At 38.7% G+C, this 18,098-nt stretch overlaps 1 protein-coding gene across 4 annotated transcripts in view; it reads left to right on the forward strand.

Moving 5' to 3' along the window:
* MCOLN2 (mucolipin TRP cation channel 2) overlaps positions 1-18,098 on the forward strand; it is a 32,336-nt gene that overhangs the window by 6,698 nt on the left and 7,540 nt on the right. For 2 of the 4 annotated variants that reach the window (XM_067467793.1, XM_060773850.2), the window contains exons 2-11: positions 1,551-1,713; positions 6,762-6,935; positions 7,631-7,784; positions 9,342-9,429; positions 9,526-9,622; positions 11,602-11,701; positions 13,813-13,925; positions 15,821-15,970; positions 17,413-17,514; positions 17,595-17,717. In XM_067467793.1, coding sequence (XP_067323894.1) covers positions 1,551-1,713; positions 6,762-6,935; positions 7,631-7,784; positions 9,342-9,429; positions 9,526-9,622; positions 11,602-11,701; positions 13,813-13,925; positions 15,821-15,970; positions 17,413-17,514; positions 17,595-17,717 — 1,264 coding nt within the window. Of the gene's footprint in view, positions 1-43; positions 209-1,550; positions 1,714-6,761; positions 6,936-7,630; positions 7,785-9,341; positions 9,430-9,525; positions 9,623-11,601; positions 11,702-13,812; positions 13,926-15,820; positions 15,971-17,412; positions 17,515-17,594; positions 17,718-18,098 lie in introns of those variants that run through there. The other 2 variants (XM_067467792.1, XM_060773849.2) reach the window with 2 other exon arrangements.

Here is an 18,098-nt window from a genome sequence, read left to right on the forward strand (position 1 = left end):
GGCTTCAAACGCTCCTCCTGCGGAGGGAAGTTTTACGGCTGTCCTGTTTGCATAGTATTGAATAGCAAAAATAAAAAAATAAGGAAACAAGAAGGATCATTGGGTTTGCCGGGTGTTAGTCGCTAAGATCAGATGCAAACATGTTGGAGGATTGCTGTGAGAACCCTTCTTACCAGTTTGTTAGGACCAAGCTCCATGTTACAGAATTGTAAGTATGAAAACTCTAAAGACTGAGATCTTTGCTTAACTCACTTTGGAGAACAAACAGTACATACACTTCCTGGTGAAATAATAGCAGGGAAGGGAGTTGTCTAATCCTTTCTCCATAACTGATTCCCCCCCCCCCCCCCCCCGTTGCATCAGTATCTAATCTCCAGATATGGATTTAAGATCTTTTGCTGAGCAAAAGACATCATTGAAGAAAGTTATCTGTGTGGGTGGGGAAGGGGATCAGAATTTGCTTGTGGTTTTATGTTGAGTGCTATCAGATTGGTTGAACTGAACTAGCAGCACAGAAATTTGAATATGCTTCCATAGTACTAAAGTCTTCTTCAAACAACTGCAAGTTTTCCTTACCTTATGCTAATTTGGCTTATTTCATGTTAATTTTGCTATTTTATTTGGAGCAAAGACATTTTTGAAAAGTATAAAATGTGTAAACAGGATGCTATAGTACAACGTTTCTCAACCTAAGGGGGTCATGAGGGGGTGTCAGAAGGGTTGCCGAAGACCATCAGGAAACACAGCATTTTCTGCTGGTCATGGGGTTCTGTGTTGGAAGTTTGGTCCAATTGTATCATTGGTGGGATCCAGAATGCTCTTTGATTGTAGGTGAACTATAAATCCCAGCAACTACAACTCTCAAATGTCAAGATCTATTTTCAGCAAACCTCACCAGTGTTCAGATTTGGGCATACTGAGTATCCATGCCAAGTTTGGTCCAGATCCATCATTGTTTGAGTCCACAGTGTTATCTGGATGTAGGTGAACTACAACTTTAAAACTCAAGGTCAATGCCCACCAAACTCTTCCAGTATTTTCTGTTGATCATGGGAGTTCTGTGTGCCAAGTATGGTGGAGTTCAGAATGCTATCTGATTGTAGGTGAACTATAAATCCCAGCAATTACAACTCCCAAATAACAAAATTAATTCATCCCCCCCCCAACCCCACCAATATTCAAATTTGGGTGTATCGGATATTTGTGCCAAATGTGGTCCAGTGAATGAAAATACATCCTGCATATCAGATATTTACATTACGATTCATAACAGTAGCAAAACTAAAATGATGAAGTAGCAACAAAAATAATTTTATGGTTGGGGGTCACCACTACACGAAGAACTGTGTTAAGGGGTCGTGGCATTAGGAAGGTTGAGAAACACTGCTGTAGTGTGTATTTTGTTATAAAATGGCAAAAATACATTTTCATGTTCTTTCATTTGAAGATCTTTCTGTTTTTACTTCTGAATGTAAACATGATATGTCTGTATGCCTGTAAAATTACCCAAATGCATAGCATTTGAAACCGTAACCTTTTGTGTTTGGCAGAAGTATGATGACTCAGCCGGATGAAGACTGTAAGGAAGAGGAATTGCTAAGGCAGGATTTGAAGTTCTATTTCATGAATCCATGTGAAAAATACCGAGCTAGACGTCAAATCCCATGGAAACTGGGGCTTCAGATTTTGAAGATAGTTATGGTTACTACACAGGTAAGTTAAAAATATATATACTGATTTGAAATTACATGTTAGTCTTTCTTGTAAGTCAATTAAGAAGTAAAGAGGCTCTCAGTTACTTCCGGTTACTGCTTTAGGTGCTTAGCATTTCCAGCAAGCATAAAATGGGAAAAAAAGGTAATTTACCACTGCCCTCCTGTAAACTTGCCTTATGGGATTTGATCATCAGATATGTTTTTCTCCTCTCTGTGTGTTTATGCATGTTACTTTAACTTGCCTCTGCAAATATTGAAGGAGTAGCCACTATCATTTTGGGCCTGAATTCTTTATATTCATTTAGATCTGTGGCCTCGGCATGGGTTGTGACACCTTCAAAGGCTAAAAATCTCCTTGTATTTATCAGCCTGTCATTCCTAATACCACTGCCCCCTCTCCTTTCCCCTTCAGATGTGAAGGTTGGGGAGACCTTGGAAGGTCCAGGTCAGATTGTCTGTCAGCTGCTGTGACCTGTGTTTTCACAAGCACCCAGTGCACTTTGTCTTGGGATTTGCTGGTTAAAGAATCCATTGGATGTCAGGAAACTCTGAGTAGGTAAAAGAAACAGGCACAGAATTTGGTGCAATATAGAATTCCTTGGCACCAGGTTTATGAAAGTCGACATTGGCTAAATCTAGCCTGTGGGTGATTGGTTCTTCATATCTGCGTTAGTTTACTCTTCTTAAGAATTATTATTCCAGATCACATCAAAGACCTTTGCAGTTCAGAATTGCTTTATTAACCAACCAAAAGCCTATGGAATGCCCTCCCTGCGAAATATTAATGTGATTGCAATCCAAGCAACTGAAGCTGAGAGATATATTGCCTCTCAAACTAGAGATAATTATAGCTGTTGTAATTGGTCATTTTGATAGTCTTATGATCCAGGATTTTGTCTGATAGTATTTCAAAGTCATTTGGGGTTGTAGACATACTCCATTTCACAGCAGCAATCATGGAGCGAAACATGCTTTAATTATTTGCTGTAAAAGGTACTTTTTCATGTTGGACCTAGTTCATGGTGAACAGTATGGCATGCCTCCTATAAAGCTTGCTAACTTAAAGTCTTTGGAGATCCTAAACAAGCAAACAAGCCGTCTTAAGAACCCCTTATTGAACAAGCATGAACAGCAGAAAAGAGATGAGCAGATAATTCTGTCTCACCAATTAACCTGGTATTTTAAAAAACACACCTCTTTAAATTTGGCCACCAAAATGGTGGAGAAAAATAAGAGAAGTTGAAAGACAAAAACATGCCTGGATGCATTTTGGAAAAAACCTTGAAATTATCTCTAGGTGGTTCAAAATATTTTTCTCTATTTATACAAGTATTAACTTATCTTTGTCTATGTATACCAACTTGGTGGTTTCAGTTCACTAGTGCATATTGTAATTTTGATAGAAAAATAGCTATAACTCCTCTTTTGAACCACTCTCCTCTTTTGTGGCTAAGGACTTATCCATGTTTTTACCATGTTCTCTCTGCCTCTGGTGCCAAATCTTCTGTTAGTTTGTATTTACCTAGTATACAAATCATATTGAATATGCACTGCTGCTTCTAGAATTCTTTGCTATTAAACATTAAACTGCAGAGAATCAGATCTCGTCATGGTACTAGCCGCCAGTAGATAATGTTTGCCAGTCTCTGCACTTTTATTTATTACAGGACTGATACTAAGTAAATCACTCACACCTCCCCACTCCCAGTGAGAACTCAAAAAAGTTCAAGTGATATCAGTGCTTGAAAAGAGAAAGAGAGGAACTCAAGTTATCTGTGTTTTTGTTCATTCATTTGTTTGTTCATTCAAATTAATTTGATAGAGAGGAGCCACACTTCAGTGGGCAAACATATGCAAGAGATAAGTTCAGTTCCTTGTATTTTTATTCAAGCCCAGTTACTTGTATCACGGAAAGCAATACTAAGGAAATTTTACCACCAAGATCTTGGAGAACTACTGCAAACCAATAGATAGTATTAGGCTTGAAGAAAGCGCTGAGCTGCTAAACTTGCTGACCAAAAGGTTGCAGGTTCAAATCTGGGGAGCAGCGTGAGCTTCTGCCCCAGCTTCTGCCAACCTAGCAGTTTGAAAACATGCAAATGTGAGTAGATTAATAGGTACCGCTCCGGCGTGAAGGTAACAGCACTCCATGAAGTCATGCTGGCCATATGACCGTGGAGGTATCTACGGACAATGCCGGCTCTTTGGCTTAGAAATGGAGACGAGCACCAACCCCCAGAGTCGGACACGACTAGACTTAATGTCAGGAGAAAACCTTTACCTTTGCAACCTTTAGTTTTTAGGCTTGAAGGCCTATGTTGGCTATTGTATACATTTAAGTTAATCATCATATGATAATTAAAATTGTCATATTGTTGCAATGGCAGTTAAAGTGGTATTTGTTGGAATTCAACCTCACACTGCCCAAGTTTACAGTTCTCAATGAGGAGTAGTTAGTTTCAGAATAGGAGGAGGGAAATTCCTTTCCCCCATGACTCCTGTATGACAGTTGGAATGTATCTATTTCTTCTCTCCTCTCTGTCTCTGATCTCATTCTGAATGGTTGTGTAAAATGTATTCTTTTCTACTTCTGAGTTCTCTTTTTGCATCTTGGTGTGTGCTGTATGAGAGGTAGTGAGAGAGGTAGTGATTGGAGATTTTTTCCTCTCTTTTGAACTCTAAAAGAGATGGAGTTCTAGACTAGCTAGGACCCTGTTCTTCACTGTTAAGAAATGTAGTTATTAGGCCTGGGTAACAACGGAAAAATTTGTTTCTAAAATCGATTTGTATTTGGGGTTTTTTTTTTGTTTCGATATTTAAAATAATTACAAAATTTTCCCTTAAAAAAGTTCGGTATTTACGAAATTTCGTTAATATTAACGAATCAATTCGTTAAAATGGCGGACGCGGTTGCGCGATGTGAAAATAATAGTTTTAAATAATAGTTTTAACCTCGGAGAAGGAAAGAGGGGGGAAAGAGAGAGAGAGGAGGGGTGAAACAAACCACTTTCTGCCTTCGTGAATGTAAGGGACAGTGAAAGCAGTACTGAAAGATGGCCATCCATTCTTAATAATAATAATAAATATAATTAATATAATTAATATAATAGTTTTAACCTGGAGAAGGAAAGAGGGGGGAAGGAGAGAGAGAGGAGGGTGGGTGAGATCTCTATTCTGGTTTGACAATGCTTCTTCTCAATAATAATAATAATAATAATAATAATAATAATAATAATAATAACAAACCACTTTCTGCCTTCGTGAATGTAAGGGACAATGAAAGCAGTACTGAAAGATGGCCATCCATTCTTAATAATAATAATAAATATAATTAATATAATTAATATAATAGTTTTAACCTGGAGAAGGAAAGAGGTTAGGCAGGCAACAGGCAGGTCTCTGAGTGCTGTGCACTGCTGTGTCTCTTTACCCAATGCACGCAGGCCAGAGTGAGGAAAGAGGTGAGGTGACGACAGGAGGAGAGGAGAATTTGATCCACTTAAGCAGAGGCCAGGGACCCGGAAGTGGGGTAAATGCCGACCGCTTGCAACCAGGGAGAGGGGAGGGAAACAACTATAAAACTTGCACCAGACACATACGGAAATAATAACGAAACAATTACAAAACAATTACGAAATAGCTTTAAAAATTCGTTTCGTTTTTTAGTTGCTCCTGGATGGTTTGTTATCGCTTCGTTTACCCAAAAAAATAACGAATTATTAACGAATTACGAAATTAACGAACGAAACCGCCCAGCCCTAGTAGTTATCATTTTGTAAATACCGTAAACTTTTTGTAATTATTGAACTCTGCATGTTTGCTTCCTAAGCTCTAAATTCTTTACAGCCACATGGCACTTCACACTTTGTTTGCTGTGTGTGAGCTGAATGCTCAAAATATAACTACTCTGTTTTGTACATTTTTATGTTCTGGTGTATTTCTTGGGTAGTTTTCCCTAACGCACAACATCCTAACAGTATCAAACTGATTTAATTGTATTGTTTAAGTCAAAGTATATACATCATTACAGCTCATAGAGCAGTGTTTCTCAACCTGGTCGTCGGGACCCCTGGGGGGGGGGGTCATGAGGATAGTGTCAGAGGGGTCTCCAAAGACCATCAGAAAACACAATATTTTCTGTTGGTCATGGAGGTTCTGTGTGGGAAGTTTGGTCCAATTGTATCATTGGTGGGGTTCAGAATGCTCTTTGATTGTAGGTGAACTATAAATCCCAACAATTACAACTTCCAAATGTCTATTCCCCCCAAACTCTATCACTGTTCACATTTGGGCATATTGAGTATTTGTGCTAAGTGGTCCAAATCCATAATTGTTTGAGTCCAGAGTGCTCTCTGGATGCAGGTGAGCTACAACTTCAAAACTCTAGGTCAATGCCCACCAAACCCTTCCAGTATTTTCTGTCGGTCATTAGAATTCTGTGTGTCAAGTTTGGTTCAATTCCATCATTGGTGGAGTTCAGAATGCTCTTTGATTGTAAGTGAACTATAAATCCCAGCAACTACAACTCGCAAATGACAAAATCAATCCCTCCCCCCAACCCCACCAGTATTCAAATTTGGGTGTATTGGGTATTTGTGCCAAATTTGATCCAGAGAATGAAAATATATCCTGCATATCAGATATTTACATTACAATTCGCAACAGTAGCAAAATTACAGTTGTGTAGTAGCAAGAAAAATAATGTTACGGTGTGGGGTTACCATAACTTGAGGAACTATTAAGAGGTCACAATATTAGGAAGGTTGAGAACCACTGCCATAGAGGAACCCTAGCTTATTGTCAGTTTACTAGCCAGGATCTTACCTTCAGAACAAGCCTTGATTTAAAATCCAAGTTGGTAAAGACATTGGACAGAACAAGATTGAAACACTAATATTGATGCTTGAAGGAGAAGAGAGGAACATACAGACCTGATATTCATGCTTAACTTGCTTTTAACTTCATCGCTCCTTATATTTGAAAATGGTCCATTGTCAAATCCATTTACTCTCACTCTGTTTTCTTTTATTTCATTCATTTTTAAAGCTCATCCTGTTTGGTTTGAGTAATCAGTTGGTGGTTTCTTTCAAAGAAGAGAACATGGTGGCTTTCAAGCACTTGTTCCTGAAAAACTACTCTGGTGTGGATGAAGATGACTACAGCTGCAGTGTGTACACACAGCAAGATGTTTATGATAGTATCTTTTTTGCAATCAACCAGGCAAGTGTTCATGGTATTTACACAAAGAGGGGAAATTGCAAACGTGTTACAATAAATGTTGGAAAACCTTTTTAATATCCCAGTGGGTTGTTCCTTTTCTGTGAAGGCCTATGGCAGTGATTCTCAACCTGTGGGCCCCCAGATGTTTTGGCCTGCAACTCCCAGAAATCGCAGCCCTTAGGATTTCTGGAAGTTGAAGGCCAAAACATCTGGGGACCTACAGGTTAAGAACCACTGGACTAGCTATTTGGGATCAGGCTGCTGACAAAATACTAATGTTTCAAATGAAATACTGTATATACTCATTTAGATTGATTTTTTATTCAAAAATCAATCCAAAAACACTGTGTTGACTTATTAATGGGTCAATAAGTACTGTACCTTAACTTTTATTTTAAAAAGAACCATCCCCTTCCTTTGAGTAAAATTTCAAACAGGGAGAGCCTAGTCCATCCCAGAAGAACCCAGAAGAAGCACCAACTTCCTTCTGTTTTGTCTCCTGCAGCACAGCTTCTGGCCTTTTAAAATGCCTGAGCGTGAAAATAGCAGCGGTGATAGCAATTTCCCTTTTCCCTCAAAAGAATATAGGAAATATAGAGAGGGGATCAGTGCTTCTTTTATGCTCTCCTGGGATAGACTAAGCACTCACCTTTAGCCACTCTTCTTCTTATTTTGTGTGTTTCCTTTGCAAGTAGTACCGACAACTGAAGAATATATCTCTGGGTACACTTGGTTATGAGCAAGATGAAGAGGACTTGGCAGGCTTACAGATATGCAAAAAGCAATACAGGAAAGGCACAATGCTTCCGTCCAATGATACCTTGCACATAGACAGTACTATTGAAACAGGTAAGACTGAAACAGAAGGCTGTTGTATTTGCACTTCTCTTCGTAGTGCAGCTGGGAGGACATGCAGATGACTATGCCTTGCCTAATATTTGTTAAAACCCCATCACCACTGTGTGATTGCATGCTTGTTATCAAATGATGCCAATTCCTCAATGTTGAAAAAATTGTTATCTGTGTGAATATAGTGCCCTTTGAATGGAATCTGAAGATTGAATTTCTTCTGTGTGCATATACAGGTTATGTTTGAATAATTATAGCTTGGTTTAACAGCTGTACTATGCATGGTTTGTCTGCATGTGCTGACCGAAAGGTTGGCGGTTCGAATCCGGGAAGCAGGGTAAGCTCCTGTCTGTCAGCTCCAGCTTCTCATGTGGGGACATGAGAGAAACCTCCCACGGGATAGTAAAACATCTGGTTGTCACCTGGACAATGTCCTTGCAGACGACCAATTCTCTCACAACAGAAATGACTTGCAGTTTCTCAAGTTGCTCCTGACATGGAAAAAAAGCCTTAATGAAAGGCAGAGGTGTTGAGTTAACCCTTACTTTATGTTCCAGAAACTAAAAAGCTATGGTTGGTTACCAGCTTTTGTAGAATTCAAGATCTTAAAAGTGGGCAAAAGTATGATAGCTGGGACCCAATGCTGGTTGCACGACACGGGTCAGAATTAGAGAAGTGAAGACATTACGTATTTGAACGTGTTTGCATACGATATCCAGATAGCCTTAAGCACTATGCTTGGCTATTTGTTGCCCCCTTTCCTTTCTGGTGAACTATCTTGCCACAACTCTGTCGCACCTGCGTCTCTCACTCGCTGCGCTGTCCCATCTATCATACTTTTGCCTAAAACTGTAGTGTGAAGTAGGTTTAAGATTCTAGCTTTTTGCACTGCTGGTAAGCATAGCAGAGAGAAAACTAAAGCCGAGCAATCAGAGAATAGAAGGGACTGCCTGTGACTTTGTGCAAGACATTGATCTATTTAGGTCTTGGCCACCTAGTTTGGAACAGCTGGTGTATTGAGGAAAGGTCTGGGGCAGGTGAAGACTTGCTTGCATAGATTTTATAGGCATTCACATTTATTTTTAGGAACAAGGTACTCATTGATTTAGTGGGCGATAATAGAGATCCAGCTTGATTTGAATGCTGTAAACCAAGATTAAAATCCCTGCTCGGCCATAGAAATCTATTGGGTGACCTTGGACATAGACAAATTCTGCCAAGACAACCCATGATAGTGGACACTTTAGGGTCATCATAAATCAGAAATGGTTCATAGGCACACAAGAACTACAATACTAGTATAAAGAATGTTGTTTACAGAAATTGAGCTTCTGTCTTGGAGATTCAGTGCTTTGTGATGTTACAACACAATTTACATTGAAGTTTAAATAAATTTTAAATGAGTATCCTATAGTCTTGTTTATTTATGCTTGGAAACAAATTTCACTAACACCATATTCCATAGGATTTCTGTCATAGTTTGCCCATGATGGTATAGCATAAAGTTATTGTATCTCTTCTTTCGTTTGGGTATTCTTCCTGCCACCACCATTGCAGAATGCATCCAGCTAGACCCACAAGAACTGGCTACTAAAGAAACAAGTGACTTGAAGAACTCATCATTTTTCAGCTTTGAGTTTTATAGGTAAAGTGGGTTTTGTGCGAGCAAGGCTTTTATATATTCTTTTTAAGGAGAATAATGGAATATTAGCTCATATCATTTTTTTTGCTTTATTTATAGGCTCATACAGGTTGACATATCTTTTAAACTAAAAGGCATTGACCTACAGACCATTCATGATCGTGAACTGCCCGACTGTTATGAATTTGAGAATACCGTAAGTGCTATCTTGTATTCCAAATATAAAAGACATGGGCTGGCATCCTGTATTGCAATTATATATTTGTAACCCACACATTTGTGTTCAGTTATACTACATATTCACAATTGCAGATGCCTCTTGAGTCTGACCTTGAAGCTTCTCGGAGAGATAGACATATTCTGTTGACTGTCAGGGCTTAGCAGGATGATATTTCCAGCCCCCTACAACCAACAAATAGGTCTGCGATAATCAGAAATAGGTGTGCGATAATCAGAAACATGACTTCTAGTGAAACTCCCTCTGCAGATTGCTGGCAATAGGGTGCTGGAAATGTCATCTTGCGATATCAGCCAAATAGTCTTTCATTGCTGTTGGTTGTGAAATTTGGCTTGGGGAATCAGGCTGAGAGACAATATTTACATATGCATTCATATCTAAGTTGACAATGTAGGATCTTGGTTGATCCCCCCCCACCCCCCATCTTAGGCAATTTATTAGGATGGACTTCTTTAAATCTTCAGTCAAGTGTCTTGTAGCCATGGAGTGGGACAAAGATGAAAATAATGCCCATTGTTTTACCTACTACCAATCCAGTATCAGATATATTGAGACAGCCATATTAATATAAGCCATTGGAAATCAAACTTGAAGCAACTTCTTTATCTACAGTACCTTATAGGTAAACTTCTTCTTGCCTCTGCATGATATTGCTTAGTATACTAAACAATATCATTAGTATACATTATAATGATATTGTTTAGTATACGATACAATATCATTAGTATACAGATGGATTGGCAGGAACAAGCTGCTTGCCATTTTGTCTGCCCATCATTTATTTCACCCGTCCCTCTGATATAGAAGTGCTCAATTGATAGTTTTCTAATATGGGTATGGTTTAAAGGACTTGTTACTAAATGCAGGCTAATAATTGTTCTATCTTTTTTTTTTTTGGACTACATCTCCAGCCAGGCCAAAAAAGTAAAAGCTCTGGTCTTATGGAAGGCTTGTGCATGTGTGTTTAATAAAATCTTATAGTAAAATATATGTTAAATACCGGTACATATATTTTAAAGATTTGTTTTAACTGTTTTATGGTGCTATCCATTTTTGTTTTTGCCTATTTAGATTACTGTGTGTGATATAAAGCAATCCACAGTGGTGGTCCATAGACTAATTCTAGTCAATGAATAAGTGTATTCACTTCAGTGAATAAGCGTATTCTGAGTATTTTATTTAAATTGAACTGGGAGTTTTGTAAGTTGTTTTATACTAATTTGTTTTATGTTAGTGGGCTGTATGGCCATGTTCCAGAAGCATTCTCTCCTGGCATTTTAAGTTAATTGATATTGTTATCGTTGTAAACGTTGATGTATTTTACTTGTATTTTATGTGGTTTGTGGTATTATTATATGTCGCCCCAAGTCCCTTCTGGGAGATAGCGGTGGTACCCCAATGGGTGCCATCTTGTTGTGGTTGGGGGCTTAATTACTCCAAGGATGTTGAGAGCTGTGCTGGTGGTGGTGTAACTACGAGCAGGTCCAACTAAGTCAGCGTGTTCTCAGTTGAGGAATGGAACTAAGAGCACCTAACCCATTAGCACTATGGGAAAACAAACCAAAACAAAGTATATGCTGGCTTGGTCATTGCTCAGGATAGACAGGACCATGGTGGATGCTGCTGATTCTGGACATCCATTGAAAGTGGGCTACAGAACCAAAATACAAATGAACACTCGGAGAAGCGGCAGAAATATACAATACCAGAAAACCGCACTATTATTATTATTATTATTATTATTATTATTATTATTAGGGAAAGAAAGAAACATTTATAACCTATGGACATAAGTAAGGTGCCAGTCTAAGAAACATGGGAAGGAAAATTGCCAGTCCCTACATCAGATAACCAGAGATAAAAAAGTGTAAACATTTTATTGTTTCATGCAAATAATTTTGTTTTGTAAAAAAATACTCCAATGTTTATATCTACAGATTACTTTTAACAATAGAGCACATAGTGGTAAAATGAAAATATTTTTTGATACTGATGCTGACATCCAAGAATGTAAAGACTGGAATATATCTGGCTCAAGTAAGTATTGTGGATGTGGATATCAGATAGAATTATGCTGATGGGTGCTTCATGACTGTAGGTGTTTTGTCATCTTATGCATAAGTTCTTATACCTGAACACATGAATTAGAGGATTCATCTGAAATGTTGCAGTGTAAAATATCCATACAGGTTGGTAAGGTTCACGGTCCCTCAGACTGTTGGGGGGCCAGACTATAGTTTGAAAAAAAACATGAACAAATTCCCATGCCCCTTGCACATACCTTATTTGTTGTGCAAAACAAATTACTGAAGAACTATTTTAACCAACATAAACATATCAGTATTTCAATGAGAAGTGTAGATCTGCTATTGGGTGATGATGCAGTCAAGTTAATTAGGATTGTTTGTTTTATGCCTTCAAGTTGTTTTGGACTTAGGGCAATCTTAAATCTAAAGTTTAGGGCTGGGCAGATGACTTTCGGAAGACTGTATCCAGCCCGTGGGCCTAGATTTGGGGACCCCTGCTCTAGATGTACTGTTGATCTACAAGTGTGGTGGAATGGTTTGAGTGTTAGACTAGGATAGTGGTTCTCAACTTGTTCTGTCCTCAGATGTTTTGGCCTACAACTCCCAGAAATCCCAGCCAACTTACCAGCTGTTAGGATTTCTGGGAGTTGAAGGCCAAAACGTCTGGGTGGCCAGAGGTTCAGAACCACTGTACTAGGACTTTGAAGACCAGCATTCAGATCTTCACTCAGTCATGGAAACACAGTGAATGATTTTGACTTCAGAGGAAGGCAGTGGCAAAGCTCCTGTGAAAAAAATCTTAGGCTTGCCATATGTCAGGGTTGATTTGAAAGCTCATAGCAAAAAAATGCGTTATTGTTTTCACTGTATAAGTTACCATGCTGACATTTGGATACTGGAATTAGAAATTATTACACGTTGTAGGAGAGCTAGGGAAATGTTTGCTAAATTGCAAATTGGAATGAAGGAATGGGGTAGAGCTGTTTTATAAAAACAAAAGCTAACTGGAGAACTGGTCTTCTTTATGTTATAATTTTATAATGACATTGGGATTTTTTAAAATTGAAAGATAGGATTAAACATCTGTAAAATAATACCATCAATTTCAAAGCTGTTAAGTTTCATTCAACCCAAATCTCTGAGAGAAAAGGCTGGTGCAAAAGATTTCAAAACTAAGCACCACATGAAAACGTAACTGTTTTTGCAAATTTTGTTGCACTCTGCTTTTGGGGAAATTTTCTTTGCCATGGGTTATTTTAACTTTGTAGTTCCTTGTATCTGCTATATGCATGCTGCTCTAAGAAATCTGTCTCCTAGCTAATTGAGGCATTGTTCTGTAATGTCAGCTTGACAAAATATGGCAAGATTTTGAAGCCAGCGAGTCCTACAGTTTCAGTTAATAAACAAGAACAAAACATATATGCACTGTACCTTTTACTGGGGTTCTGGAGATGGATGTGTATCACATACAGGGCTGTAGCCAAGGGGGTGGGTGTGCAACCCCCCCCCCCCCATTTTTCAGGTTGAAAAGAAAAACCTGGCTTACTCATTAATTTTAACTGGTTAACCAAATCCCTATCCTAAGTCTATGAGAAGCAAAAATTAAATGAGTCCCTCCAGAACTGCAAGCACTATCACTAACAAATTTTGACAATTTATTCACAGCCATTACTTGCAACAACCAAGCAACCAAGGTGGCCCACCCAGAACTGGCAGGCAAAGCCTAAGGCATGGGAGGGATTTAAAGCCCCCCATGAAGGAGACCAGAAAATTGATTTAATTAAGTCTATATAAAATCTAGAATGAACCATACTATTTAAATTATTTTTGTGTTATGGAACTACTTTTATGATTCGCAAAATATTTTTTCAACCCCTCCTCCCATTTTTTTTGGCTATGGCCCTGATCCCATATACGTTTAGAACTTAATGCAGCCTATGTATGCATGTGTAGACACCCCCCACCCCCCCTCCTGCATTTTATGCCTTCAGCAATTCCACTTTTACAGTCATGAGACCTATTAAAATAAGTGGGACTTGTTCTGAACATAAGGTTTTGGTTTAGCCTTCTGTTTGTTTTTGCTTGAAAATGCCTATTTTTTTTCTTTTGTTCCTATATTAGTCCAAAAAAATACTCAGTACCTCTTGGTTTTTGATGGGTTCGTCATTGTGAGCTGCATCGCTTCCCTTATTCTCTGTACACGATCCATTATCCTTGCTCTCAAACTGCAAAAAGTAAGTATGTGCCTGTCTTTCCGATTGATGTACAGTTGCCTTTGAATTTCCCAAGACATATGTTGTGTGTGGGGATGGGATGAGGCTGCAGAAATGTTCAAGAAACAATAGTTTGTAGTCTATTTGGCTTGTAGCTTGGCCATACTCTCTGGGGGACTCTGGAAGTTGTAATAGAATGAAGTAACTTCCCTGGGCTCTCTTGAAGAGTTCAGTGTAAGACTTAAATCATGCTGTCTGCACTGCTAACTGCTTTGGATCTGTTTCTAAAAGCTATAAATACTGTGATTAATTTTTTTTGCAAGAAGAAGTTGAAAGAAATAGACTCTGAACTGCATACCCATGTGTGTGCCTTGTTCCTGTGGGGTTTTTTGCCAGTTTAATTACAGAAATCATAGGCATTAGTTGGCCTTGATTTCAATGATGTTTAGAAGGTTGCTTGACTTTTGCATATTACGTACTAATTAATGACTAGTGTGGAGACAATGAGGACAACCAAGAACTCCCACCTGGCTGCCTGCATTGCATCTGTAACAAATAGACCAGCGGAGCTGTTTTGAGTGGTTAGAGGGCTTCTTCACCCTGATGCCTGTTGGGGGGAGGGGGGAGGGAGTCCCTGTACACTCAGCAGCTCGATGTGGTGATTTTGCCCATCATTTTGCAGACAAAGTTGCTCAGATCCCCTCAAACCTAGATACCATCATTGTAGCAGTTCTAACAGATGTACTCAAGGCACCTGTCTGTCCTATCTGCATGGATTGATTTCAGTTTATTCAGCCTGATGATGTGGACAAGATCCTTGGAACTGTGAGGACTACCACATGCGCTCTAGATCCTTGCCCTTCCTGGCTTATCAAATAAGCCAGAAAGGGATTGGTTGACAGGATTGCAAGTATTGTCAACACCTCACTGGGACAGGGTAAAATTCCATCAAGCCTGAAATAGACAGTCATAAGACCATTTAAAAAAAAATCTTCCCTGAACCCTTTAACATTAAGTAATGGCCAATTTCCAATTTCCCCTTCCTGGGCAAGGTTCTGGAATGGGTGGTGTCCACGCATCTCCAGGAATTCTTGATTGAAACCAGTTATCTTGATCCTTCGCAGTCCTGTTTTAGATCTGGTCATGGAATGGAGACAGCTTTGGTTGCCTTGGTGGATGATCTCTGCAGGGAGTTAGACAGAGGGAGTATGTTCCTGTTGGTTCTCTTGGATCTCTCAGCGGATTTTGATAACATCGACCATGGTTTCCTTCTGGACTGGCTCTCTGGGATGGGACTTGGGGGCATTGCATTGCAGTGGCTCTGCTCATTCCTGGAGGGCCAGACCCAGACGGTGGTCTTGGGGGACACCTGCTCAGAACCCTGGCCGTTGGCTTGTGAAGTCCCGCAAGGTTCTATTCTTTCCCCTATACTTTTTAATATCTACATGAAATTGCTGGGTGAGGTCATCTGGAGTTTTGGAGTTCTGTGTCATCTGTATGCAGATGACACAACTCTATTACTTGTTTCCACTTAAATCCAAGGAAGCTCCCTGAGTCCTCAATCAGTGCCTTTGATAATGGGAAAATATATGTATTTTCATAATCAGTTATTCTTTCCTTAAATTGCTTTCTTTCCCAGTCTTCTGGGGTTTGAATTCCTACTCAGCCATGGAGACCCACTGGGTAATCCTGAGCAAGTCACATCCTCCCAGTGTCCAAGGAAAGCAAAGACAAATCCCCTCTGAACAAATATTGCCAAGAAACCCCATGATAGATTTGTTTTAGGGTTGCCATAAGTTAGAAATAACAGTTGTTGTTTTTGTTGTTGTTGTTGTTGAAGGCACACAACAATAGCAATAAAGTTTGCCTGAAACCATGGACACTTTCTGATTATTCTTCTAATGCTTAAAAAACAGAGATTTGTGAAGTTCTTCTTGGAGAAATACAAACGTCACGTGTGCAGCGCAGATCGCCTGGAATTCCTAAATGGGTGGTATGTCCTGGTGATTATTAGTGATATGATGACTATCATTGGCTCTATAATGAAAATGGAAATAAAAGCCAAGGTGAGTCAGAACTGTTTGGTCTGATTTGATATAGAAGCTTTGAAAATCTGGAACTCTCATATGTCCTTTAGGTCATAAAAGGAAGCTACTGTCTCAAAACCTGTGTACTTTACTTAATATTACCCAATCTCTGCTTAAGGAAGAGAGATACCATCAGTTGCCTTGGTGAATAACCTATATTAGCAACGGAATTCTGTTTCCAATTGATCTCTCTATAGCTTTCGGTATTAGATTCTTGCAGATTACCTCTCTGCAATGAGGTTTTAATTTACTATTGAAGGATTTAAAACTGTTTTAACTATTGGAAAACCAGAATTTCCATAGCCTTTTGGAAGTGTGACCTTTTGGAGATTAATTGGCATTCACGCCATTTGGAATGATCATAACATTTTTGTAAAGTATGATCTTCCTGAGAAGAGCTAAAAACTCGTTTGAGTGAATTGGTATATTGGGATATATTGGTATATATCCACTAGCATTCATGCAAGGGAATTTAGGTTTCTCGGTTGTTAGACTGATATACCTGGCTATCTCTCTGAACTGTTAGGAACATAGATTATTCTAATGCACAAAATATAGCAGTTCTTCAGAAGTGTTTTCTTCAGTTGTCCAAAAACATTTACTCTCCCATAAAATATCTTGTTTCTATATCATGCTCTCAAGAGACACAAATAAAGTAGACTCTGTTAAAAGTAACATATTTTGTTTACGCACAACTTTCATGTATTCACTATACAGGTACATAACTGTTCAGTCCAGTTCCAGATAGGTTTTTAAGTAGTTTCTCTGTGCAGATAACGCAGGGCATCTTTCTTACAATCAAACAGCAACATCTTTACATTCTGAGAGTCTAATGGAGTCAGTCCTCTAAAATGGAGTCTTAGGTCTGAGCAGTCTCAGATCTGATCTTGTGGTCTGCAGCACCTCCCAAAACTTCTCAGGAAACAGAGTAAAGGGAAAGCTGCATACCAAAACATACATATACAACACAGTAAGCAAACAGAATCATATACAAAACAAATTAATAGTGGACACTTGAAGAAGGTCGCTATTTTCAACATTAACTTACTTTTAGTAGCATGCCCAATTCAATCAGTATTTTAACATGCACATTTTGTCTTGCTTTTACTGGTAGAAGTTGAGCATTGCTTATCCTGAAATCCTATGCCATCCAAAATTGTCCACATGGGTAGTGACACCTCGCTTTCTGATGGTTCAATGTACACACACTTCATTTCATGCACAAAATTATTTAAAATACTGTGCAGAAAATTATCTCCAGACTTGAAAAAAAAATCCAAACTCACAAATACTTCTGGTCCCAAGCATTCCAGATAAGTGATTCTCAACCTGTCATTTAAAAAATGTCTTGGCAGCTGCCTTGTATCCTATTCATTGGAGACAAATTAAAACTGAATGACTGGATTTCTCCTCTCTTTCAGAATCTTACAAGCTATGATGTTTGCAGTATTTTGCTTGGAACATCTACTCTGTTTGTTTGGGTTGGAGTCATTCGGTACCTGGGTTATTTCCAGACTTACAACGTAAGCTCTAGAGTGAAATATTCATAACTTGTTTCCTTTCTATTGTGAAAATCTGACAGCTTCCTTTTTCCTATTCTTAGGTGCTAATTTTAACAATGCAAGCATCGTTACCCAAAGTTCTTCGGTTCTGTTGTTGTGCTGGAATGATTTATCTTGGCTATACTTTCTGTGGCTGGATTGTTCTAGGACCATATCATGAAAAGGTATGGAGGCATATGGGATTTTTTTGAAACCTATTTTGGTATGTAACTAGGCTATAATATAAAAAGAGTTGTAGTACATAAACAGTAATTTAGATGTGGATAAATGGGCACTTTCACAGTTGTTAGGAGTACACAGGACTCCCGTGGAAGTAGAAAAAACAAAATATATGTTTTGTTTGACCTGTTCTGCTCTCAAAATATCTCCTTTTCTGAACACAAAATATTGCATTGTGAATTCAATGTGGAAAAAAAGAAGAAACTGTGATGCTTGGTTTTGTTTAGCAACTCCTTTTGCTGGCATCACCAAATGTAATCAAGATACTGGCTCTGAGACACAGTGAAAGGTTCATCACATCAGTTTCTTGGTTTTGGCCTATTTCT

Source organism: Anolis sagrei, chromosome 4 (genome assembly GCF_037176765.1).
Source record: "Anolis sagrei isolate rAnoSag1 chromosome 4, rAnoSag1.mat, whole genome shotgun sequence".
Classification (NCBI taxonomy): domain Eukaryota; kingdom Metazoa; phylum Chordata; class Lepidosauria; order Squamata; family Dactyloidae; genus Anolis; species Anolis sagrei.